This window comes from Hordeum vulgare, chromosome 2H (genome assembly GCF_904849725.1).
Source record: "Hordeum vulgare subsp. vulgare chromosome 2H, MorexV3_pseudomolecules_assembly, whole genome shotgun sequence".
Classification (NCBI taxonomy): domain Eukaryota; kingdom Viridiplantae; phylum Streptophyta; class Magnoliopsida; order Poales; family Poaceae; genus Hordeum; species Hordeum vulgare.
This window is the reverse complement of record NC_058519.1, coordinates 646344734-646372653: the sequence shown is the minus strand read 5'-3', so window position 1 is coordinate 646372653 and position 27920 is coordinate 646344734. Positions and strand designations below refer to the sequence as shown.

Here is a 27920-nt window from a genome sequence, read left to right as displayed (position 1 = left end):
ACCTATAGTACAAATTTGTAGTGATTTTATATATCATCTGCAATACATGTTGTAGAATATTGGGCTAATAACTTTCAAAATGTTCTTCTTCTATTACAAATGCAGAGGAATCTTCTGGATTTAATTGGAGCACATGCTACAAAATAATCGAGGGGATTTGCTATGGTTTATGTCATCTTCATCGACAAAATGATAAGCCTATTATTCACTTGGATCTTAAACCTACAAACATATTGCTCGAAATAAAATGGAGCACGGGGGAAACCCCTTTTATTCAAAAAAAAAAAAAAACATATTGCTTGACGATAATATGATACCAAAAATTGTGGACTTCGGTCTGTCAAGATTACTTGATCAACAACAAACTATTCACACTTCATCTCTTGGAACATTGTAAGTGGCTGCCACTTTTTTAATTATTCAGTCTTTAGTCGCAAACAAGACGTGTCTTCTTTATTGTCTATTAAACACTTCCCAAATCTATTGATGTTGCGATTCAGTGGTTACATGGCACCAGAGTTTGTGGACAGAGGTACAATTACACCAAAGTCGGACATATTTAGTTTGGGCGTAATAATCATCGAGATTATAATGGGACACAGGGATTACCCTGATGTTATTACTACAACGCCTTCAGATGACTTTGTCGAGCTTGTGAGTGCTTCACATTTCAAAATGGATGTCCCTTTTCACCGAGTCAATTTTGTGTTTTACCTTTTCACACTAACAAACTAGATATTTACTTTGATTTCGTAGGTTCTTGGAAAATGGAAAAATAGGTTGGCGAGATCACAAAGATATGGAAACCTAGAAATAGATTGCCAACAAATAAAAAGATGCGTTCAGATAGGTCTAATTTGTGTGAATCCGGATCGCACCAAAAGACCTCCAGCAAGAAACATTATCAATATGCTCCAAGGATCAGGAAGTATTGTTTGATGTTGGAAACGATGTAACATCATGGGCAAGCCAGGTATGATCACTTAAAGATTACAAAGATTGACAATGTAGTTGCTCGTTCTTTTGTTTCCCTTTTCAAAAGCAATAATCAGTCACACCCATTGAAAAGTACACATCACATCGTATCCCAGTATTTTGTATCAAGTATCTGATTACATTGTGTTTTTCTCTGATATATATGCAGTGTGTGAGTTGTATCTTCAATGACCCTGACCCGATGCAGATCATTGAATGGACTGGAGAATGGGACCAACATGACTATACTGTGCATGTTTTTTTTACCATGTAAAAGTATGTTACAAGGGGGGAGATGTAAAAAGAAGAACAGAGAAATGGAGACAAAGCTTGAAAGAGTGCGAAATTAGCCTATGCCAGTTTTTGCAGATTATTCATCTCTAGCTTCATTGTATGTCTCCAGTTGAATTTCGTGGGTTGAATGGCCCTGAAAACCTTTCCATTTCGCTGAATCCAAATGCTCCAACAGCCCAGCATGATGACTTCCATGGCTGCTTTAAGATGCAGTTGCTTCAATGCCAGTTGAATATCCTCGAAGGTTGAGGTGCTTCTTTTCCTATGTGAAAGTAATGAATTCCAACATTGTTGTGCAAATTTGCACTCCCATAGCAAGTGATAAATTGTTTCCTCTGCTTTTTGATCGCAATTGGGACAGCAGGGGTCAACAATCTGCATTCCTCTTCTGGTTAATAGTGATCTTGTAGGAATGTTGTTATGAGCTGTATTAACCAGAGGAATTTTTTTATTTAAGTCTGTTGTTGGATCTCCAGATTTGCTTGAAGAAACTATTCCCCTCTTGCTCTCCCAGTAGCTGCTTATAGGCCTTCATTGAAGAAATTTTGCCTAGGTGACCCATGTATTGCCATTTATCTTTTTCTATAACAGACAAGTCTATGATCAAATCAGTCAATTGCAAGAATTGTTCAAGATTTGTGACGGGGGGACCCCGGGGTATCATTCGGGCTGCACCCACTTTTTAAAACAGTGTGGGGCGGACGCTTCCCCCCTAGGACAGTTGCCCCTGGCCGGCTAAGCAGTGCGAGCCGGCACAGAGGACGCCCGCCATCCGGCTCATTGGCGACCCGTCAGCCGGCGGGTCGGCACCTTTCACATCACCCTGTCCGGCGCAGCACGGACGCATCAGCGAGACGTGGCTACAGCGACGCAGGCACCGCTGGTCAACGAGCGTATGACTGTGGCACCGGCGGCCGTACCGCTGACCATAACCGACCGCGATGGGGCGAGGCGGCACAACGATGACACCCCTCCAATCACTTGATTAACTGCTCCCATGTGGCCTATAAACCCCGTGGAGCCACCCCGCGCTGCTGACCACGGTGGGCGGCCACAAGACGCCGCCGCACTATGCAGCCTATGCCACTGAGTGACAAGACTCCTCGGCCGGCGGGTCCACCCCTCCGGCTCCCGATGGGACCCTTCAGCCGGCGGGCCCAACAAGCGACAAGACCCCTCGGTCGGTGGGACCCCTGACCGGCTCGGAGGCTGCTAGCCGGGTCCCCCTACGCCATATATGCATATTGTAAGCTAGGGGGTTGGGCTATAAACCCCCGGAGCCTCCTCATGCAGGGGGTCGGCTAGTTCCACCTAGCATCGCGCACACACACACAGACGCGTAGAGAGGCAAGAAGAGCAAGCAGCTCCTTTCTCCTCTAGCCAACAACTCAAGGAGTGACATTGTAACCCACTCGGTTCATCAACCAGACTAGCATGACTAGGGGTGTTACCTTCCACGAAGGGCCCCGAACCTGGGTACATCGTGTGTCTCGCACCGCTTGTTCCCAATCCTGTTCCCGGAGCCCGTTGGCGTCCTTAGGCCCCATCCACTCTCGATAAGCCACCCCATGGCATCTGTTGTGAGAAAACCCACGACAGTTGACACCCATCATGGGGCCGTCCGTGGCGCCGGTCAGAGTCACGCTCCGGGCGGGACCCTTCGCCAACTCCGTCGGGCGCTTCACGTCCGGTCTGATCAGCACACCCGTGGAGCTCTCCTCCGTGGAAGCTTCCGCGGCACTGAGCCTCGGATCTGCCTGCTTCGCAGGCCTCGGCGCCGTCCTCTCCGACGAGCCGTGATACAACGACGTCCGGCGGGACGCCGACGGCCGGCCTCTGCACGCTCTTTGGTGGGTTGCGTCTCATCGACGCGCCAACTTTCGACGAGTACGCTCGTGAGGTGCTCGACTGCTCCGACCCGCCATCGTTCGCGGGGGCGATCGCCTTGAGGGGCGCCGACGACCTCCGCGTTTTCGCGGAGGTTATGGTCATCGGCTCCTCCATGAGTTCTGGCCGCACCAGGGTGCAGGCGGACGTAGCTGCCGTGGTATCTCGCACCAGGGCCTAGGCGAAGGCGGCCGCCACCGTGGCCCGTCCAGGCACCTCTGACCCTCTCCGCTCCACTCTTCGGGGACTCAGTACCCCTATCACGTCGTCGGCCAATCCGGCCGTCGCCACGGCCGAGCTGGAGGCGGCCCGCGAGCAGCTCCTCGCAGAGGCAACCTCCCTCGCGACCGCCCGACGCCCGATGGAGTCCACACAACGCGAATACAATTCCGCTTACGGCCTTACCCCGACTGGCGACGAGCCCAGCCGGCGTGGCGAGGTCCGCAACCGCGGCCACGTGGTCGCTGAGATCCTAGGCGGCAGTCTTCCCACCTACAACACCCCCGCGGCCAACATGAGGGCCGCCCAGGTGGCCTACGAGGATATGGCCACCATGGAGGGCGAGGAGCGCGCGTGATGATTGTGATCTACGTTGGGTTTTCCGTAAAGAGGAACGGGTTATCGCAGAACAATGAGGGTAAGTATTTCCCTCAATTATGAAACTAAGGTTTATCAAACCAATAGGAATACCAATCCTCAACTGTCTTCAATGACTGCACACAAAGAAACAAACAATTTGCACCCAACACGGGCAAGAGGGTTGTCAATCCCGTGATCTCATTATTTGCAAGAAAATGAGGTGTGTAGATAATTTTTTATAATTGTTGATAATTGTAAATTAGAAAATAAAATAAAACATAAATAATGGCAGCAAGGTAGTAGTAGCACTTGTAAATATATAAGTGAATAGACCCGGGGCCTAGTGTTCCCTAGTGGCATCTCTCATGGCAAAGGCATATGGTGGGTAAACAAATTACTTTTGAACAATTATAGAACAACGAATAATTATGCGATTTTCACGGCGATGATCATGTGTATATTGGCATCACATGTTGGGGAACGTCGCATGGGGAACAAAAATTTTCCTACGCGCACGAAGACCTATCATGGTGATGTCCATCTACGAGAGGGGATGTGTGATCTACGTACCCTTGTAGACCGTACAGCAGAAGCGTTAGTGAACGCGGTTGATGTAGTGGAACGTCCTCACGTCCCTCGATCCGCCCCGCGAACCGTCCCGCGATCAGTCCCACGATCTAGTGCCGAACGGACGCACCTCCGCGTTCAGCACACGTACAGCTCGACGATGATCTCGGCCTTGTTGATCCAGCAAGAGAGACGGAGAGGTAGAAGAGTTCTCCGGCAGAGTGACGGCGCTCCGGAGGTTGGTGATGATCTCGTCTCAGCAGGGCTCCGCCCGAGCTCCGCAGAAACGCGATCTAGAGGTAAAACCGTGGAGATATGTGGTCGGGCTGCCGTGGCAAAGTTGTCTCAAATCAGCCCTAAAACCCCACTATATATAGGAGGAGGAGGGGGGAGCCTTGCCTTGGGGTCCAAGGACTCCCAAGGGGTCGGCCGAACCTAAGGGGGAAGGTCTCCCCCTCCCAAACCGAAATCTACTTGGTTTGGAAGGTGGAGTCCTTCTTCCCTTTCCCACCTCCTTCCTTTTTTTTCTTTTCTCTTTGATTTTTCTTCCAATGCGCATAGGGCTCTTTTGGGCTGTCCCACCAGCCCACTAAGGGCTGGTGCGCCACCCCCAAGGCCTATGGGCTTCCCCGGGGTGGGTTGCCCCCCCCGGTGAACATCCGGAACCCATTTGTCATTTCCGGTACATTCCCGGTAACTCCGAAAACCTTCCGGAAATCAAATGAGGTCATCCTATATATCAATCTTCGTTTCCGGACCATTCCGGAAACCCTCGTGACGTCCATGATCTCATCCGGGACTCCGAACAACATTCGGTAACCAACCATATAACTCAAATACACATAAAACAACGTCGAACCTTAAGTGTGCAGACCCTGCGGGTTCGAGAACTATGTAGACATGACCCGAGAGACTCCTCGGTCAATATCCAATAGCGGGACCTGGATGCCCATATTGGATCCTACATATTCTACGAAGATCTTATCGTTTGAACCTCAGTGCCAAGGATTCATATAATCCCGTATGTCATTCCCTTTGTCCTTCGGTATGTTACTTGACCGAGATTCGATCGTCAGTATCCGCATACCTATTTCAATCTCGTTTACCGGCAAGTCTCTTTACTCGTTCCGTAATACAAGATCCCGCAACTTACACTAAGTCACATTGCTTGCAAGGCTTGTGTGTGATGTTGTATTACCGAGTGGGCCCCGAGATACCTCTCCGTCACACGGAGTGACAAATCCCAGTCTCGATCCATACTAACTCAACGAACACCTTCGGAGATACCTGTAGAGCATCTTTATAGTCACCCAGTTACGTTGCGACGTTTGATACACACAAAGCATTCCTCCGGTGTCAGTGAGTTATATGATCTCATGGTCATAGGAACAAATACTTGACACGCAGAAAACAGTAGCAACAAAATGACACGATCAACATGCTACGTCTATTAGATTGGGTCTAGTCCATCACATGATTCTCCTAATGATGTGATCCCGTTATCAAGTAACAACACTTGCCTATGGCCAGGAAACCTTGGCCATCTTTGATCAACGAGCTAGTCAACTAGAGGCTTACTAGGGACAGTGTTTTGTCTATGTATCCACACAAGTATTGTGTTTCCAATCAATACAATTATAGCATGGATAATAAACGATTATCATGAACAAAGAAATATAATAATAACTAATTTATTATTGCCTCTAGGGCATATTTCCAACAGCCTCCCACTTGCACTAGAGTCAATAATCTAGTTCACATCACCATGTGATTCCAACGAATCCAACACCCATATAGTTCTGGGGTCTGATCACGTCTTTCTCGTGAGAGAGGTTTTAGTCAACGGTTCTGAAACTTTCAGATCCGTGCGTTCTTTACAAATCTTTATGTCATCTTATAGATGCTGCTACTACGTGCTATTCGGAAATGCTCCAAATATCTAGTCTACTATACGAATCCGTTTGACTACTCATAGTTATTCGGATTAGTGTCAAAGCTTGCATCGACGTAACCCTTTACGACGAACTCTTTAACCACCTCCATAATCGAGAAAAATTCCTTAGTCCATCAGTTACTAAGGATAAATTTTGACCGCTGCTAGTGATTCAATCATGGATCACTTTCCGTACCTCTCAACAGACTTGCTGCAAGGCACACATCAGGTGCGGTACTCAGCATGGCATACTTTAGAGTCTACGGCTAAGGCATAGAAGACGACCTTCGTTTATTCTCTTTATTCTGTCGTGGTCAGGTTTTGAGTCTTACTCAAATTCACACCTTACAACGCAACCAAGAACTCCTTCTTTGCTGATCTATTTTGAACTCCTTCAAAAACTTGTCAAGGCATGCATCTTGTTGAAACTTTCATTAAGCGCTTTTGATCTATCTCTATAGATCTTTGATGCTCAACGTTCAAGTAGCGCAATCCAGGTATTCCTTTGAAAACTCCTTTCAAACAACCTTATATGCTTTACATAAATTCTACATTACTTCTGATCAACAATATGTCTACCACATACACTTATCAGAAATTCTATAGTGCTCCCACTCACTTCTTTGGAAATACAAGTTTCTCATAAACCTTGTACAAACCTAAAATCTTTGATCATCTCATCAAAGTGTATATTCCAACTCCGAGATGCTTGCACCAGTCCATTGAAGGATCACTGGAGCTTGTATACTTGCTAGTATCTTTAGGATCGACAAAACCTCCTGGTTGTATCACATACAATGTTTGCTCAAGGAAACCGTCGAGGAAACAATGTTTTGACATCCTATGTGCAATATTTCATAAATAATGCAACAACTACTAACATAATTCTAACAGACTTTTAGCATCGCTACGAGTGAGAAAGTCTCGTCATAGTCAACTTGTTTGATCTTGTCAGAAACATCTTTGCGACAAGTCGAGCTTTTCTTAATAGTGACTTATCACCATCATCGTCTGTCTTCTTTTAAAGATCCATTTTTACTCAATAGTCCTATGACCATCAAGTAATTCTTCCAAAGTCTACACTTTGTTTTCATACATGGATCCTCTCTCGGATTTCATGGCTTCCAGCCATTTGTCGGAATCCGGGCCCACCATTGCTTTATTCATAACTCGTAAGTTCATTGTTGCTCAACAACATGACATCCAAGACAGGGTTACCGTACCACTCTGCAGTAGTACGCGACCTTGTCAACCTACGAGGCTTGTAGTAACTTGATCCGATGCTCGATGATCACCATCATCAGCTTCCACTTCAATTGGTATAGGCGCCACAGGAACAACTTCCTGCGCGCTGCTACACACTGGTTGAAGTGATGGTTCAATAACCTCATCAAGTTCTACTACCCTCCCACTCAATTCTTTCGAGAGAAACCTTTCCTCGAGAAAGGATCCGTTTCTAGAAACAAACACTTTGCTTTTGGATCTGAGATAGGAGATGTACCCAACTGTATTGGATATCCTATGAAGATGCATTTATCCGCTTTGGGTTTGAGCTTATCAGACTGAAACTTTTTCACATAAGTGTCGAAGCCCCAAACTTTCAAGAAACGACAGTTTAGATTTCTCTAAACCTCAGTCTATACTGTGTCATCTCAACGGAAATACGCGGTGCCCTATTTTAAAGTGAATGCGCTCTCTAATGCATAACCCATAAACGATAGTGGTAATTCGATAAGAGACATCATAGCATGCACCATACCAAATAGTGCGTGGCTATGACGTTCAGACACATCATCACTCTATGATGTTCCAGGTGGCATGAACTGCGAAACAATTTCCACATTGCCTTAACTGCGTACCAAAACTCGTAACTCAGATATTCATTTCTATGATCATATCGTAGACAGTTTATCCTCTTGTTACGACGAACTTCACTCTGAAACGGAATTGAACTTTTCAATATTTCAGACTTGTGATTCATTAAGTAAATACTCCTGTATCTACTCAAGTTGTCAGTGAAGTAAGAACATAATGATATCCACTGCGTGCCTAAGCACCCATTGGACTGCATAGATCAAAATGTATCACTTCCAACAAGTTACTATCTTATTTCATCTCAATGAAAACAAGGCCTTGCTCATGTGGTATGATTTGCATGTCACTAGTGATTCGAAATCAGGTGAGTACAAAGATCCATCAGCATGGAGCCTCTTCATGCAATTTATACTAACATGACTCAAGCGGCAGTGCCACAAGTAAGTGGTACTATCATCATTAACTTGTATCTTTTGGCACCAATATTATGAACATGTGTAACACTACGATCGAGATTCAATAAACCATTGAAGGTGATTATTCAAGAAAATAGAGTAACCATTATTCTCTTTAAATGAATAATCGTATTGCAATAAACACGATCCAATCATGTTCATGCTTAACGCAAGCACCAAATAACAATTATTTAGGTTTAACACCAATCCCGATGGTAGAGGGAGCGTGCGACGTTTGATCATATCAACCTTGGAAACACTTCCAACACGTATCGTCACCTCGCCTTTAGCTAGTCTCCGTTTATGCCGTAGCTTTCATTTCGTGTTACTAATCACTTAGCAACCGAACCGGTATCCAATACCCTCATGCTACTAGGAGTACTAGTAAAGTACACATCAACATCATGTATATCAAATATACTTCTTTCGACTTTTGCCAGCCTTCTTATCTACCAAGTATCTAGAGTTGCTCCGCCTCAGTGATTGTTCCCCTCATTACAGAAGCACTTAGTCTCGGGTTTGGGTTTAATCTTGGGTCTCTTCATTAGTGCAGCAACTATTTTGCCGTTTCACGAAGTATCCCTTCTAGCCCTTGCCTTTCTTGAAACTTAGTGGTTTTACAAACCATCAACTATTGATGCTCCTTCTTGATTTCTACTTTCGCAGTGTCAAACATCGCGAATCGCTCAAGGACCATTGTATCTATCCTCGATATGTTATAGTTCATCACGAAGCTCTCACAGCTTGGTGGCAGTGACTTTGGAGAACCATCACTATCTCATCTGGAAGATTAACTCCCACTTGATTCAAGTGATTGTCGTACTCAGACAATCTGAGCACACGCTCAACGATTGAGCTTTTCTCCTTTACTTTGTGGACAAAGAATCTTGTCGGAGGTCTCGTACCTCTCAACAAGGGCACGAGCATGAAATCACAATTTCATCTCTTTAGAACATCACTTATGTTCCGTGACGTCTCAAAACGTTTTTGGTGCCTTGCTTCTAAGCCATTAAGTATTTTGCACTGAACTATCGTGTAGTCATCAGAAATGTGTATGTCGGATGTTCACAGCACCCACAGACGACGCTCGAGGTGCAGCACACCGAGTGGTGCATTAAGGACATAAGCCTTCTGCCAGCAACGAGGACAATCCTCTTCAAAGTTTGCTACTACCAACTTTCAACTAAATTTTCTCTAGGAACATATAAAAACAGTAGAGCTATAGCGCAAGCTACATCGTAATTCGCAAAGACCATTAGACTATGTTCATGACAATTAGTTCAATTAATCATATTACTTAAGAACTCCCACTCAAAAAGTACATCTCTCTAGTCATTTGAGTGGTACATGATCCAAATCCACTATCTCAAGTCCGATCATCACGTGAGTCGAGAATAGTTTCAGTGGTAAGCATCTCTATGCTAATCATATCAACTATACGATTCATGCTCGACCTTTCGGTCTCATGTGTTCCGAGGCCATGTCTGCACATGCTAGGCTCGTCAAGCTTAACCCGAGTGTTCCGCGTGTGCAACTGTTTTGCACCCGTTGTATGTGAACGTTGAGTCTATCACACCCGATCATCACGTGGTGTCTCGAAACGAAGAACTGTCGCAACGGTGCACAGTCGGGGAGAACACAATTTCGTCTTGAAATTTTAGTGAGAGATTTCCTCATAATGCTACCATCGTTCTAAGCAAGATAAGGTGCATAAAAGGATTAACATCACATGCAATTCATAAGTGACATGATATGGCCATCATCACGTGCTTCTTGATCTTCATCACCAAAGCACCGGCACGATCTTCTTGTCACCGGCGTCACACCATGATCTCCATCAATGTGTCGCCATTGGGGTTGTCGTGCTACTCATGCTATTACTACTAAAGCTACATCCTAGCAAAATAGTAAACGCATCTGCAAGCACAAACGTTAGTTTAAAGACAACCCTATGGCTCCTGCCGGTTGCCGTACCATCGACGTGCAAGTCGATATTAACTATTACAACATGATCATCTCATACATCCAACATATCAGATCACATCGTTGGCCATATCACATCACAAGCATACCTTGCAAAAACAAGTTAGACGTCCTCTAATTTTGTTGTTGCATGTTTTACGTGGTGACCATGGGTATCTAGTAGGATCGCATCTTACTTACGCAAACACCACAACGGAGATATATGAGTTGCTATTTAACCTCATCCAAGGACCTCCTCGGTCAAATCCGATTCAACTAAAGTTGGAGAAACTTGACACCCGCCAGTCATCTTTGAGCAACGGAGTTACTCGTAGCGATGAAACCAGTCTCTCGTAAGCGTACGAGTAATGTCGGTCCGAGCCGCTTCGATCCAACAATACCGCGGAATCAAGAAAAGACTAAGGAGGGCAGCAAAACGCACATCACCACCCACAAAAACTTTTGTGTTCTACTCGAGAAGACATCTACGCATGAACCTGGCTCTGATGCCACTGTTGGGGAACTTCGCATGGGAAACAAAAATTTTCCTACGCACACGAAGACCTATCATGGTGATGTCCATCTACGAGAGGGGATGTGTGATCTACGTACCCTTGTAGACCGTACAGCAGAAGCGTTAGTGAACGCGGTTGATGTAGTGGAACGTCCTCACGTCCCTCGATCCGCCCCGCGAACCGTCCCGCGATCAGTCCCACGATCTAGTGCCGAACGGACGGCACCTCCGCGTTCAGCACACGTACAGCTCGACGATGATCTCGGCCTTGTTGATCCAGCAAGAGAGACGGAGAGGTAGAAGAGTTCTCCGGCAGAGTGACGGTGCTCCGGAGGTTGGTGATGATCTCGTCTCAGCAGGGCTCCGCCCGAGCTCCGCAGAAACGCGATCTAGAGGTAAAACCGTGGAGATATGTGGTCGGGCTGCCGTGGCAAAGTTGTCTCAAATCAGCCCTAAAACCCCACTATATATAGGAGGAGGAGGGGGGAGCCTTGCCTTGGGGTCCAAGGACTCCCAAGGGGTCGGCCGAACCTAAGGGGGAAGGTCTCCCCCTCCCAAACCGAAATCTACTTGGTTTGGAAGGTGGAGTCCTTCTTCCCTTTCCCACCACCTTCCTTTTTCTTTCTCTTTGATTTTTCTTCCAATGCGCATAGGGCTCTTTTGGGCTGTCCCACCAGCCCACTAAGGGCTGGTGCGCCACCCCCAAGGCCTATGGGCTTCCCCGGGGTGGGTTGCCCCCCCGGTGAACATCTGAAACCCATTCGTCATTCCCGGTACATTCCCGGTAACTCCGAAAACCTTCCGGTAATCAAATGAGGTCATCCTATATATCAATCTTCATTTCCGGACCATTCCGGAAACCCTCGTGACGTCCGTGATCTCATCCGGGACTCCGAACAACATTCGGTAACCAACCATATAACTCAAATACACATAAAACAACGTCGAACCTTAAGTGTGCAGACCCTGCGGGTTCGAGAACTATGTAGACATGACCCGAGAGACTCCTCGGTCAATATCCAATAGCGGGACCTGGATGCCCATATTGGATCCTACATATTCTACGAAGATCTTATCGTTTGAACCTCAGTGCCAAGGATTCATATAATCCCGTATGTCATTCCCTTTGTCCTTCGGTATGTTACTTGACCGAGATTCGATCGTCAGTATCCGCATACCTATTTCAATCTCGTTTACCGGCAAGTCTCTTTACTCGTTCCGTAATACAAGATCCCGCAACTTACACTAAGTCACATTGCTTGCAAGGCTTGTGTGTGATGTTGTATTACCGAGTGGGCCCCGAGATACCTCTCCGTCACACGGAGTGACAAATCCCAGTCTCGATCCATACTAACTCAACGAACACCTTCGGAGATACCTGTAGAGCATCTTTATAGTCACCCAGTTACGTTGCGACGTTTGATACACACAAAGCATTCCTCCGGTGTCAGTGAGTTATATGATCTCATGGTCATAGGAACAAATACTTGACACGTAGAAAACAGTAGCAACAAAATGACACGATCAACATGCTACGTCTATTAGATTGGGTCTAGTCCATCACATGATTCTCCTAATGATGTGATCCCGTTATCAAGTAACAACACTTGCCTATGGCCAGGAAACCTTGGCCATCTTTGATCAACGAGCTAGTCAACTAGAGGCTTACTAGGGACAGTGTTTTGTCTATGTATCCACACAAGTATTGTGTTTCCAATCAATACAATTATAGCATGGATAATAAACGATTATCATGAACAAATAAATATAATAATAACTAATTTATTATTGCCTCTAGGGCATATTTCCAACATCACGTTCATAAGCAAATAGGCCGACTCCTGCCTGCACCTATTACTATTACTCCACTTCAAGAGCGCTTCTATGCTTGCCTCTCTATGTATTAAGTAAAAACAGAGTAATGCTTGGAGAACAATGACATGATGTAGACAAACTAAACTCAATTAATATGAATAAACCCCATCATTTTATCCTTAGTAGCAGCAACACAAAGAAGCATCTTGTACCCTTCTGTCATTGGGATATAGAAATTCGCCAGGTTGAACCTACTACAACGCACCACTCCGAGTGAAGAAATATTAATCTAGTTGGCCAAACTATCTCAATAGATTAGAGAGCATTACGAAGCTATGATGATCATGCAATTAATAATCACAATAATAAGAGGTGACTGAAATAATTTTCATGAATAATCCAAACATAAACCCATAATTCATCGGATCCCAACAAACACACCATACATAGTGATTACATCGGATAGATCAAAGCGAAGATGCAATGAACATGGTATTAAAGATCATAAGAGAGAGAGAGAGATTGCCATCTAGGTACTACCTATGGACTCGTAGTTCTGTGGTGAACTACTCACACATCATGCCGAGGGCTACAAGGTTGATGTAGAGGCCCTCCGTGATTGATCTCCCCTCCGGAAGATCGCCGGAACGGAGGTTTAGATGGTCTCCCGTCAGAGCAGAGACTTGCGGCGACGGGAAAGGTGTTTTGGGAGTGCTCCTAGGGTTTTTGGAATATTTTTGAATTTATAGGCCAGAGAGGGACGTCGGGAGGCATCAAGGGGGGCCACAAGCCATCAGGGCGCAGCCAAGCCCTTGGTTGCTCCCTGTTGGTGTGTGCCTCCCTCGTGTGGCCTCTCGTCCACTTCCAATGCTTGCAGGTCTTCATATAGTCCATAAAAAATCATATTAAAGTTTCGTGGCATTTGGACTTTGTTTGGTAGGGTAAACCTGCAAAGGAAAAAACACGCAGAAAACAGGAACTGGCACTGGGCACTGGGTCAACAGGTTAGTGCTCAAAAATATTATAAACTGGTATATAAATGCCCAAAAAGTATCCTAAAATGATAATATATCAGCATGGAACAATAAAAAATTATAGATACGTTGGAGACGTATCAACATCCCCAAGCTTAATTCGTACTCGTCCTCGAGTAGGTAAATGATAAAAACAGAATTTTTGATGTGAAATGCTATCCATAATGTAATCTCTTGTATGTATGATCATTGAGAAATTATGAATTAACAAACAACAACGTAATAATATTTATTAAGTATGAGCAACACAATTATTGATTTTCAAAGTATACGATCCTAAAAGGATGTTTACCCCCTATTCATCTCTATTGTATTAGCAAGGCATGACTTTGTCTTCACCACATAAATACAAATGTTACGAGCCACGTTGTTCAAGTTAGGCAATTGGATCGTACTTTTTCAATATGCATCAACTTTTTATTCTTCACACAATACATGAGCGTGAATCATTGGACATAGCATATATGTGGAATAGAATATGGTGGTAGATATCAAAGGGGTAAAAAGTGGACAAGATAATCTCACATCAACTTGGCATACCAACGAGCTATGGAGATGACCATCGATAGATGTCAATGCGAGGAGTAGGGATTTCCATGCAAATGATGCACTAGAGCTACAAGTGTATGAAAGCTCAACTGAAGCTAAGTGGGGGTGTGCATCCAACTTGCTTGCTCATGAAGACCTAGAGCGTTTGAGGAAGCCCGTCATTGGAATATACAAGCCAAGTTTGTTATGATAAGATAATTCCCACTAGCATATGGAGGTGATAGCATAGGAGACTCTCACTATGAAGACCATGGTGCCAATTTGAGGCACAAGTGTGGTAAAGGATAGTAGCATTGTCCCTTCTCTCTTTTTCTCTCATTTTTATATGGTGGGATTTTCTCCCTTTTTTCTTTCTTTTTGCCTCCCTCATAATATTTTTTATTTTTTTATATATGGTGGGCTCATTTGGCCTTCCTCATTTTATTTATTTTTCGTCCCGGGTCTCATCCCGACTTGTGGGGGAATCATAGTCTCCATCATCCTTTACTCACTGGGATAATGCTCTAACAAGGATATGATCATCACACTTTTATTTACTTCCAACTCAATATGGAGAACTGATAGGAAGATATGACTCTCTGAGAATGCTTCTAGCAATGTACCAGGATGTGCAATGATCTAGCGTGATATGTATCAAAAACATGATGGAAGGTGGATTTTCCACAAATACTATGTCAGCTCTATATGATCATGCAAAGCAATATGACGATGAACGAACTAGTCATGTGAAGTGACCATGGAATTTGCATGGCAATATATCTCGGAATGGCTATGAAAATGCCATAATAGGTAGGTATGGTGGTTGTTTTGAGGAAGATAAAATGAGGCTTATGTGCAAGAGAGTGTATCATGCCGCGGCGTGTGGATGCACCAACGAAATTTGCACCAATCCTCGAGGTGAGAATGGGTTGTGCACGGTATCGAAGAGGCTAGAAAATATGAGAAGGTAAAGATGCGTATGTCCAAGGTGTCACATTATTCATAAAGAACTCACATACTTATTGTGAATTTTATTAGTTTTATCACACATCAAAGCACTACTCCCATGCCCCGAGGGAGGGGTTGGTAGGAGTTAACCGCCGCGCGCCCCCGACTCGAGACAACACTAGGATTTTAACGAGGATTAAGAATGCTCACACATAATCACCATGCCTCTTTAATATTTAGATGAACAACAAGTTAACACCCCTTTAATCCCTACACTTATATGAATCAACAATTATGGACTTACACCTTTTTCATATTACCATATCAATGTCATTAACTCAAAATTTCTTTATGTGTGCTACATGATGATTTTGATTATCATTCATTGAATGCCTATTATTTTTGGACTAGTATTATGATGCATGCAAGTTACTGTCATTATTTATTCAGCTCTCAAACAAATATAAGTGAAGAACGAGAGCAAATTATTTCTATAAAATCTACACGCCACCATGCTCGAAAAGATACAACTGAAGTACTAGAGCAACTGCCAAGCTCAGAAGATATAAGTGAAGCACATGATGATTGTGACAAACTGAAAGTAAAAGCAAACAAAAGCAAACGAATCTCCCAGCAAAACACATATCATGTGATGAACAAAAATGTAGTTCCAAGTGATGTACCGATGGTTTGAGATGAAAGAGGGGATGTCTTCCGGGTCATCCCCAAGCTTAGACGCTTGAGTCTTCCTTAGAATAATACTTGGGGTGCCTTGGGCATCCCAAGCTTAGGCTCTTGCTACTCCTTATTCCATGGTCCGTCGCGATCACACTCAAAACTTGAAAACTTCAATCACACAAAACTCAACAAAACTTCGTGAGATCCATTAGTATAAGAAACATATTGCATACTTTAGGTACTGTTATAAATTGATTCTTAATTTATAATTGCATAATAGGTACTGTATTCTAACTTATCCATGACTTATACGCCCCATATAATTCATAGCATCATCGAAACAAGCAAACTATGCAAGCAAAACATAATTTGTTTAAAACAGAACAATCTATAGCAATCTGTAAAGATTCCGTATAGTCAAGTGATCCAAGCATCTGTGGCCATCCTCTTGCTTCACTCTCACTCATGAGCCTCTGGTGTCTTCCTCGGTTGGGGCTCTCAAGTACTCCGGGCCAAAGACAACGATCACGGCTTTGGTGAACCTTCGAACAACCTCCAAGATTGTATCTTCGTCAATGCGTACATATCCATCAATTGCATTGGTAGAACACCCATATGCCAAGACTCGAACAACCTCAATGCATTTCACCAGAGGGCTTGCACTGATCTCTCCACATGCATTTCTTCGGAGCTTGAATCGGTTATCATATATCTCAACGGCTTATGCAATGGTTAGAAAAATACTTGTGTGCATCCGAAAGCATCGGCAAAAGGACTTCTCCGGATAGGTTGGATTTGGATCAAAGTAATCTTTCATAATCTTGGCATGGTTCTCCGCTCTATCATGGTTGATGTGTATGCGGCCAAATTGTGATCCTCTCCTCAGCCGCTGAACATCATCATTGAAAATCATGCCTAAAATGGTGTCAAAGTCATCATCGTCTTCTCCCTCCTCTTCGGATGACGACAAGTGTCGTGGTTTTGTCATGACAGATGTCCTCGTGAAAGGACTTAGTGGTGAAGTCATCGCAACTATGTGGCGACTCAAAGGGGTTGAACAGGAACGAGAGACGAGTTCACCCAGGTTCGGCCCCTCCGATGGAGGTAAAAGCCTACGTCCTGCTTTGTGTGTATTGATGTTGAAATCGATTACAAGGTTGCGGTTTCGCCTAACCTAACTCTTGATTGATTCTAACTTAAGTCTACCAGCCCTGGAGACTCGCCTTTATATACAGATCGAGACCCTTAGGTTTACAAGTGTCCGGGTCATATTATGATCCGTGACCTGTTATGTCTCTAACTCGCCTTGCTCCTTAAGCAAGGAAACCCGTGACAACCTTCTCCCTTGTGGGCCATGACCCGCCATCCTTGTGTCTTGGGCCGCTGCCGGCTCTCGTTGGTAAACCGCCTTGCGCCTCCTGCCTTGTAGGTCAGGGCCCATCCTGAATATGAACGTTGAGCCGTCACCATCTTGACCCGGCCTCTTAGGGCGGGTCATATGGCGGGATAATATCTCCAACTACGAGTCCTTCAACGCCATCCCCCTCAACCTCTTCATCTAAAAATCCAAACGGTTCGGTTCAATCCAAATGGCTCGGTTCAAAGAGAAACAAACAAAAAAAGTTCACCTAGGCAATTCGTCAAACACTTCGGGTGCGATGGTGGTGCACAAGCGACGAGTGACCTGCAGCGATGCACAAGTAAGGTTGGATGCGACGGCCGCTAGAAAAAGAAGTGACTCGAAAGAAATCAGACGAATCAACAATGGCGACGGCGACGACGTCTCACCTTGATTCCGGCGACGACAGCGGGGTCCGAACGGGCTGACCGACGGGCTGACCTACGGGCAGAACGGCGACGGAGGGCAAGGGATGAAACGAGGTAGCGGCGGGGCTAGCGGGGGACCGACGGGAGGCGCGCCAGCAAATATGTAGTGGCGACGCGGACGCGCGAGAGATGGAGGATCCGCTAGGTGTCGGTTAGTAGGGAAAACCAAAATTTTACTTTGTTGACCGATTATAGGAGATCAATTAGAAATGCACTTAGAGCAAGATAATAAGGTAACATAAGCACGCTATAAGGATTAGAATATTATACCCTTACTTACTTGGAGGAGAAAGAGAAGGAGAGAGAAGAGAAGCGAGCTCTTGATGAATAGCCAGCTGCAGCACGAGATCCACGACACTTTGTAAGATTGTAAGGTGGGTCAACTACTATTAAAATAGTACACATCTAAAATATACTATTGTATATGCCGGCTATTAGCTTAACTCTATATGACACGACAACTTTTTATATTCGATTTTTATACGTATTATTAACCATGCTCTTATATTGACGAATAGACGTGGGAAGCATCGCCTAGCTGTGAGACTAATTATTAAAGAATGAGCTGGACGTCTTAAAAGGGACAGAAAAGGACAGGCACCATCTACTGCCGCAATGCGAAAAGCATCTTTGGTCTGAACCGTCACTCTCTGCATCTCTATCCAGTCTCTTCTCTTCCCACAAAAAATTGTCCCCAATCAGTGCACACTGACACTGCTCACTTGCTCTCTCGTCAGCGTGAGATCCAGCAGAGGCCTCCACCCCTTGGCCGCGACACCGTCCGCTTCCTTCTCCTTGCCCTTCGCTCTCCAACCCCCTCTCCTCAGCGTGAGATCCAGCGGAGGTCACCGGCGCCGGTCAGGGCACAAGGTGGCAAGAGCTCGGTCTAATTTTTGTTTACCAAGGTGGCCGTCCTTGTGAGTACTCAGCGTATCTGGATTCTGGAAGAACTCGCACGCAAGAGGCCTTCTCTAGGTAATCACCATTTCCTTCTCTTTTCCTCTTGCGTAAAAGTTTCTCGGAATCGTGATAAACCAAGTTGGTTGCTATTCTTACTATTTAGCTTAATCGTGTTGAGGATGCTGTTAAGTTTCATCATTCTACTTAGAAACTATGCCAAGTATTGTTAATCTGTCATGTTATTGTTGACAGATACCCTTCCTTTTCTAAATGATTCATTTACCAACAGTAAATAAATAAATCAGATTGCTGCATATATCTACTCTGAAACATAGGCTGAGCTACTGCTGCTGTTCCCCAGAATTTTCTCCGATAAAAACCACTCCTTCTGTAAAAAGTAATATAAGACCTTTTAGAAAGAAAAAAAAGTCTTAAATTACTTTACAGTGGGAATACTAATTGTTAACTTGAGAAACACCTGCTGCTATTTAATCGTGTTTAGGATCGATCTTCCTAAATAGAAAAATCCGTGAAAGTAATGTTATGCAATAATTGCAACAACAAAAAAATGTTATGCAACATGCGAATGCTACACATTATTGCTCTGACACTAACAAGGAGCTGCAGGTTCCTAAAATTTCCCTAATCGGTGAAGTCACTGCTTCCTTCTGCCTTTTGTTCAGCCGCGAGGACGGTGGTCTGAATGTCCTGCAGAGGTTTTGACTCTACCATCCTGACTAATTAATCATATTGCAACCCTTTAGGTTGTGTTGTACAAGACGAAGCTTGGTCAGACACCACCCCCAGCTGAGAGGCTGAGCTACTGTGCGCGTCCGAGCATGGCGGAGGTCGTAACCGGAGCGATGGGTACCCTCCTGCCCAAGCTCGCCGACCTGATCACAGAGGAATACAACCTTCAGAGGGGTGTCAGGGGCGAGATCATGTTTCTCAAAGCCGAGATGGAGAGCATGCAGGCAGTTCTCATCAAGGTTTCTGAGGCACCAATTGACCAGCCACCGGACATCCAAGTCAAGCTTTGGGCCAAGGCTGTGAGAGACCTGTCATACGACCTTGAAGATAGCATCGACAAATTCATGGTTCATATCGAAACCCATGGACAAGAGAAGTCCCATAGCTTCAGGAACTTCATTGACAAGAGCATCAGCCTGCTTACCAAGGGCAAGATTCGCCACAATATCGGCATCGATATCAAAGACATCAAGAGCCGCATCAAGGAAGTCAGCGAGCGGCGTGATAGGTACAAGGTTGACAGTGTGGCCGCTGCCAAGCCAACTGGTCCAACTATTGATGCCCTTCGCCTATCAACCTTGTATAGGAAGGCCACAGAGCTTGTTGGCACTGATGAGAAGAGCCTTGAGGTACTCAAGATGCTAAAGGAGGGAGATGAGGTTTCCAAGAAACAGCTGAAGGTGGTCTCTATTGTTGGATTTGGTGGACTAGGCAAGACAACCCTTGCCAATGCAGTGTATCAGAAGCTGAAAGGGCAAGTCGATCCACAAAAACAAACACCGCAATTTGATTGTGCAGCTTTTATTTCGGTGTCTCTTAATCCTAACATAAAGAAGATTTTCAAGAGCTTGCTCCATCAACTTGACAAGCAGACGTACCAGAGCATTAATGAGTCATCATGGGGCGAAGAACAGCTCATCAGTGAGATAAGAACATTCCTTAGAAACAAGAGGTACCCATGTGAATATTCTTATGTATATTATTATTATATCTCCTCGATCTTTTGGGATAAATGGTAGATGACTATATTATAACAAATATGTGTTCCCCAATGTTTCATACATGCATGCCACAAGGAAATTGCAGTAGTGCAGAACACTCAAGTTTTTTACTTGCTTTGCCATTTAAGTTAGCTCAGTTCTGCTCAATTTATGAGAACTTAAATAGCCTTATAATATATGTATTTGGTTATTAATTGAAGGTACTTGATTGTTATTGACGACATATGGGATAAATCCGTCTGGGAAAATATCAAGTATGCCTTGACTGAGAATGAATATGAAAGTAGAGTAATCACAACAACTCGGATTCTTGATGTTGCGCAGCAAGCTGGTGGTGTATATCGGCTGAGACCTCTTTCTGTTGTTGACTCAAGAAAGTTGTTCCACCAAAGAATATATGAGACCGAGAACAAATCACCACCTAATCAATTGTTTGAAATATCTGAGAAAATTTTACAAAGATGTGGTGGAGTGCCGTTGGCTATCATTACAATAGGTAGCTTGCTGTCCAGTAAAACAGAAAGATCACATACACATGAGTATTGGTCCAAGGTGTACAAATCTATGGGTTCAGGGCTAGACAATGGTCATGATGATCTGAAGAACATGAGAAGGATATTATCCGTCAGTTACTCTGATCTACCTCCACACCTCAAGACTTGTATACTACATCTTAGTCTGTATCCAGAGGATTATGAGATTCAAACTGAACAGTTAATATGGAAATGGGTGGGGGAAGGTTTTGTGAAGAAAGAACATGGAAGAAGCTTATATGAAGTAGGAGAGGATTACTTCAACCAGCTCATTAATAAAAGTTTGGTCCAACCTGTAAAAATCGACAATGGGAATAAAGTGCACTCTTGTCGCATACATGATATGGTGCGTGACCTCATCACTTCCTTGTCGAACGAGGAGAATTTCCTAACAACAGTCGGTGTTCCGCAGCGAGTGGATCTACCAAGTAAGATCCGCCGACTGTCTGTCCAGACCAACATTGAAGAAGTTGCTAATCAGTTGCCCACCATGACCTTGTCCCATGTGAGGTCACTTACTGTTTGTAGTCCAGCCTTCAATTTCTTGCCAGCACTTTCTGGTTTTCCAGTTTTGCGTGTGTTGGATTTAACTGACTGCAAGCAAGTGGATAACAATCATTGGAAGGATATATGCAGTTTGTTTCACTTGAGATATCTGAGTTTAAAGGGTACATCCATCACGAAGATCCCGAAAGGGGTTAACAATCTGCAATTTCTGCATGTGCTGGACATCAGGTCCACTGGAATAGCAGAAGAGCTGCCGTCAACCTTTATTCAACTAACACAACTATTGTTATTCCACATGCTTGATAGTGTTGTTTGTGCAGTGCCAAGGTGGATGTGCTCCATGAGTTCCCTCTTGTCCCTAAGTATCACACTTGAAACACTGGGAGAGGAAGACCTTCAAGTTCTCGGGAGCATACCGTCTCTCAGTGAACTGCACATACAAGTGAAGAAACCTACACAATCCAGAAACAAACGGCTGGTTATTGACAGTGGCTATCCATTTCGGTGTCTAACAAGGTTTAGTGTCAAGAGTGACACCATGGAGTTGGAGTTTGCACGAGGAGCCATGCAAAGTCTACATAGCATGTGGTTAGTTTTCCAAGATGTGAAGGGCACATTGCTTCAGTTTGGTGATTTTGTATTTGGTTTAGAGAATCTCTCTTTGCTTGAGTATATTTATGTTCAGTTCCACGAAGGCAAAAACACCGATGAGGAGATGCGAAATGTGAGAAATGTAGTTGATAAAGAGATCCATATGAATCTAAACAAGCCCATACTAGAATTCCCCAAAACAACTGAGGTAACTATACTGATTCACACTTTTAAGCAACATGTATATGTTTCTTTACCTTTGTGCATATTTCTGAACCTTATATGCAATTAGTGAAAGTATATGCTTACTTCTGTTCTTTTTTAACGAAAATTGCTTTTGGAGAGACCGAGCTCCATGGAGGCCTTCTTTTCCAAAATTCAACATTCGCCAAAATCCATAGTTTTACAATTCAAAAAAATTTGAATTTTTTTTACAGATATACATGGAGGCATAATGTACATGCGTGTAATTTTCAGGATAAAATATGTTAAAATGAGGGCTGTGCAAAAAAGACAAATCTGAGGCTTTTTAACACATGCTACTATTCATCCTCAAAGTCCAGAAAATTGTCTTTTTTGTACAGCTTGCATTTGAAGGTATTTCATCCTGAATTTTTACACACATATATGTTTCATCCTTGTATAGTTGCATAATTTTTTTTGGAAATTTTTGAAGTCAAAAAGTTTGAATTTTAAAATTTTCAAAAATAAAGGGCTCCATGGAGCTTGGTCACCAAAATGCCATACTTCTTTTTTAATCTTTATATAATTTTATTTTAATACATTACTTATTTATGCATTTGAAATATTAGCCATCTAGTAATTTTTCCTAATTTTATATTATATCATTTACTTTATAAGTTCACTAATTGTAGTTTTGATTGACGTTGTATTTTTTTAATGCAATTTCCATTATGAATTTATATGATACTATAGTGACGAACTGTACTGGGATCAACTGGCCAAAACGAAGTCGAACCACCCTTTCCTAACTCCTAAGCCTATGTGGTGGGAAATTTCGACCATAACGTGTTTGGTAATTAGATAATATGAGTTTAATATTACATCTTATTGGATATAAGAGACTATTCAATATTAACTAGACTTTGCACATCGTCCAAACAAAAGTTGTTTTTGGCTGCATACTAAGCCAACACGTGATTACCATTGCTACAAACACCTATTATTGATGGGCAAAATACCCTCCATCTCTGACGGATTTCCCAACTGTTAGAACATCTGTGTCAGTGATGGCTACGGCCATGACTGATTAGCTGCCGTTACCTCTGATCTTGTCTCCAAAGCACCATAGCGATCTCGGCTACAGGCTGCTGCTAGATTAGGTGCCACCAGGATGACGCGTTGTCGCTTGGGGCCGCGCCGAAGCCACTCTGCAATCGAAGCCTCATGTACGTTTGTCTGAAGGAAATCATATTTTATATATGACGTGTATATGAGAGTAATTGGAACAGTCCTTAATATATATACTACGACGAGATAATAAAATATGTTTACATTTTTTTAAAAACTTGCTACACATAGCATGTTTATATGGCCAAATGGTACCATTGAAGCATGGCTACGTTTGCATGAAGGAAAATATATTTCTGGACATAGCATATATGGGATAATCAGAGAAGTACGTCTTTTATGATGAGAAATTTATTTACATTCTGTTTAAAACATGTTCCGGTTTGCGTGCTTACATGGACACATATTTCTGGATCAATGCAAGATTAAGATTAAGTGTTCATCATTCGCTCGAGGAGAGGTATGTAGGGTATCATAGAGTGTTAAGTTCTTACTCGTCACATAATATTGACACATCGATGCTAACCAAGTACGCATGCGTCGGTGCTAACCAAGTACACATGCGCAACCAGAATGTCATGATATATTGTTGAATGTTGATTGCTTGTTGAAATGTTTTCTGCTGATCACACTAAAACATAGACACTACGAAACTTTATAATGTTTCTTTTTTTATTGTGACAGGAACAAGCTGATGATTTCATCGTGAAATTCAGATTAGAGGTACAATTCAACATCCTCCCAAACATTACATCCAAATTAAGACAATTATATTATATTCGAATGGAGAAGATGCTTTTTTATTCGAAACAAAGTCTTTCTGATCAAGGACAGAACACAACACTTGTAACCCCATGCACAGATAGTAGGCTTTTGTTGGCCTTCTACGGCTAGCTTTATTTTTATACTTGAAAATTCCTTAATAATTGAAAAAAATGTTAATCTTATATGGCTAGCCTTTTATGCGCCGAACTAACTTTCTGAAAAATTGAACGTGGGCTCTCGCCATTATTTGTCAAGGCTTGCTATTGTAACAGTAGTCATTTAGCAATTGATAAATTTTATTACCCGATACGGAATTTTTCACAACACCGACATCTTTTTTTTTTCAAGCATGCAAGGGATCTCACTTCACTCAAAGAAGGAAACGATAACATGCGTGATAAATGAATCTTTTGTTTTTCACTTACTCACAAAGGGTGATAGTGTAGTACCAGCACCTTACTATGTAGTGTCTACACATGCTTTTGTGGATTCAAATAAATTTTGCAAATATTGTATTGGTCTAGAACCCACCTAATTGTGTCATTTGTTCAGCTGAAGAAGCAGAGGGTAGAATTATTCAGCCGGTCTGTCCTTGATCAGAGCTAAGTGGTAGCTGTGGAAGCTTACATAAACCTGTCTTTGCTCCTGGAAATGAAGCCACTGACATCAAGGAGATAAACTGCAGGGCTCAGCTGAAGCGGTCTACGTGTTCCTGTTCCAAAATACAGACTGCACAACTGTTATTTTCCATCATATTGATTTTTTGTCTGGATTTTGATGCTGAAAATACACCATAGATTATTATAATTTTTTATGTTAGCGAATTGTTGGATAATATGTCGTTTTATTACTTGAATATTTTTTGTCAACATTTATTAACAAGCATATGACTTGTAAGCCCTATATGAATCTCTAAGATTGATAATTTTATACTGCTATATACTCCCTCTGTATCTAAATAATTGTAGTTAGGAAGAACTAGTCAACTACAATTATTTAGATACAGAGGGAGTACTTGATAAAGTTTGGGAAGCATTTGGATCAGTTTGTGAGGGTCACTTTACTTTAGACCCATGACGGGTTCTTCTCGCTAGCGTGCTTTAGGGGGTGCATTGACTCCAACTCTGCCATCACTTGAAGTTGTGATTGATCTATGGGTGCCTGGTGGCCAGGTTCGCCCGGAGGTGAATGATTCAGATCGGGAGAAATCCCTAGTGTGGCCTTTCATCCACCGACGCCTGAGGGCGCTCTTTTCTTCTCCATGGAGATGCTCATCAGATTTGCTTCTACTTCCACCATGGCATTTGTCTCCCGGGTGAAAGCTCTAACTGCGGTAGGTGGCGATGGCGCCTTCGACGTCGTTTTCTTCTTGAAGGTGCCGTCTTGAGAACTGTGTGGATGGTGGACATTGTTGGGAAGACGTTGGCGACGATCGGGATGAGGAGGTGGTGTGGTGTTGTATCTACTGCATTGACGACGGCGAATCTTGGTGGCATGGTGCAGCGGAGTATCAGCGGTGGATGCGACTTGATGGACGAGCACAGGACGGTGGATGTTGTCTGGCGTCATGGTGGCTTTGATGGCAGAGAGGCATGGCAAGGTCGATGCGTTAGTTTCTGCTCTGGAGATGGATTGATGAAAGTTGGCGGCGAGACACATGAGAGTGCGTCAGATCGGTTTGTGCCTGAAGCCTAGTATGTGTCTTGGTTGGAGCCTCCGACTTTAGATGTTAGTCATTTGTGCGATGTCTATTTGGTATTAGGCTCGGACTATCGACATCCTTCATCAAGTGGATAGGAGTAGCGACATATATTGCTAAGATGGTGACTTCAGACTACCTGGTGTACTACTTTGTAAAGTCTTTATAAAATAATTAATAAAACGGTTACATTCATCGTTTAGATGCAGAGGCAGGGATAATCTTTTTTCAAAAAAAGAAAACTGTATGCACTTATCTTTCTGTACTGCTATGTCCCACTAAATACACTTCATCAGTAACATCACTATGCAGGCATTGCATCATGACTGTTTGTCTCATGTAATTACAATGATTTGTATTGCTGTTTTAGAAAACAATGAGAAATGTCTTTTGAATGTGTGTGCTGCACTTACAAGAAGTCAATAGACTGGTGTGTCCATTATCAATAATAATAAACAATACTAAAGCGGCAAGCGATTGGTTTTCCTTGTTTTTTTGAGTTTTTTTCCCACAGCCCTGTTCACAGATATGGGCCTGGTCCGGCAAAATTGACAAAAATGACCCCTGGGAGGAAAGAACGCACAGAGTGACCCCTCGGGGGAAATATTTCACCCCTCTGACTCTTTTGTGTGGCGCCCGACACCTAGGCGCCACACTACACTGTGTGACGCCTAGCGGTTCGGCGCCACACGCCCCAACCACCTGGCAGGGAGGGCCCATCCCCCAGGCCGTGTGACGCCTAAGCCTCAGGCGTCACACATTGTAATGTGTGGCGCCGAACGCTTAGGCGCCACACATTGACTTATACAGCCACGGGCCAGCCCCCCTCCCCATTCCCCTCCCCCATTCAAACCGGCGGCGGCTGGCTCTCATCCAAGCCTGAATCCCCTCCCCCATCCCCTTCAGATCTGGTCATTTCTTCCTTGGATTGATCCCCCAAGGTTGGCTACTAGGTAATCTCTTCCGTTTCCCATCCTTGTATCCAAATGGAATAGGTTTTTGTTTGAGTAGATGAGTAGATTCATATGAGTAGTTAGGATATGAGTAGATTCATATGAGTAGTTAGTATTAGTAGTTAGGATATGAGTAGTTAGGATATGAGTAGTTAGGATATGAGTTCTTAGAATTTGAGTAGTTAGGATATGAGTAGATTCATATGAGTAGTTAGGATATTAGTAGTTAGGATATGAGTAGTTAGGATATGAGTAATATGTAGATGAATGGATTAGTAGATGAGTATTTTTTTGAATATGAGTATTTTTTGTGATTTGTAGGATGGTGTGGCTTTTGAATGATGTTTATGACGCTGAACACCGGGCCTATTTGATGTCGGAGAAGAAAATGGTAAGTAGATCATATGATAAAAAATCATGTATTTAATAAGATGAAAATGTAATGATATCACTTACTCCTATCTGTTTGCAGGAGCTTATGCCCTTGAAGATCCGGTCTCACGGGGCATCGTCTGTAATGCAGTACGATGAGCGGTACACACCATACATCGAGATGATAGGACTCCTTCCATTTATTCAGCTTGTGAGTCGGTCAACGCCCAATCTGAACGCTGCGGCAGTCACTGCACTTATTGATCGGTGGAGGCCGGAGACACATAGTTTTCACCTCCGGACCGCAGAGATGACAGTTACTCTTCAAGATGTTTCCATGATCACCGCACTTCCGATCGAGGGGAAGCCTCTTTGTATGAGCACTGATTCCGAGGGATGGCGGCAACAAATGGAGGCCCTTATTGGTATGTCGCCTCAGGAGCCGGAGGTAGAAGATGGAGGGAAGAAAGATAGAGTCCCGGTCGGCGCTCCTTTCACTTGGATTGCCGCCAACTTTGCTCATTGTCCTAAGGATGCAGATGACGAGGTGATCCAGAGGTATGCTCGTGTGTACATGTGGTACGTCATCTGTAGGACTATCTTCGCTGACGGCACTGACAAGAATGCTCCATGGATGTGGCTGAAGGCATTGACTGTTTTTGACAACAAGTTCAGTTGGGGCTCGGCCACACTGGCTTACTTGTATGGGCAGGTAATAAATTGTTAA

The 27920-nt window shown here is 43.7% G+C and overlaps 1 protein-coding gene and 1 pseudogene across 2 annotated transcripts; both read left to right on the top strand.

Annotated features, from left to right (window-relative positions):
* Positions 1–18483: 18483 nt before the first annotated feature.
* On the top strand, positions 18484–25072 carry LOC123428346 (disease resistance protein Pik-2-like). Of its 2 annotated transcripts, none has more exons than XR_006622533.1 (5): positions 18484–18786; positions 19476–20413; positions 20663–22090; positions 22188–22301; positions 24089–24127. XR_006622533.1 is itself a non-coding variant. In XM_045112547.1 (5 exons), exons 2-5 carry the CDS (start codon positions 19551–19553, stop codon positions 24773–24775), a joined length of 2595 nt encoding a protein of 864 aa, XP_044968482.1. In that variant the 5' UTR covers positions 18486–18786; positions 19476–19550; the 3' UTR covers positions 24776–25072. The 2 variants fall into 2 exon arrangements, 1 of the variants encoding a protein (XP_044968482.1); XM_045112547.1 differs by adding an exon at positions 24722–25072 and having other exon boundaries at positions 18486–18786; positions 20663–22301.
* A 2012-nt stretch (positions 25073–27084) lies between these two features.
* On the top strand, positions 27085–27920 carry LOC123431185 (annotated as a pseudogene).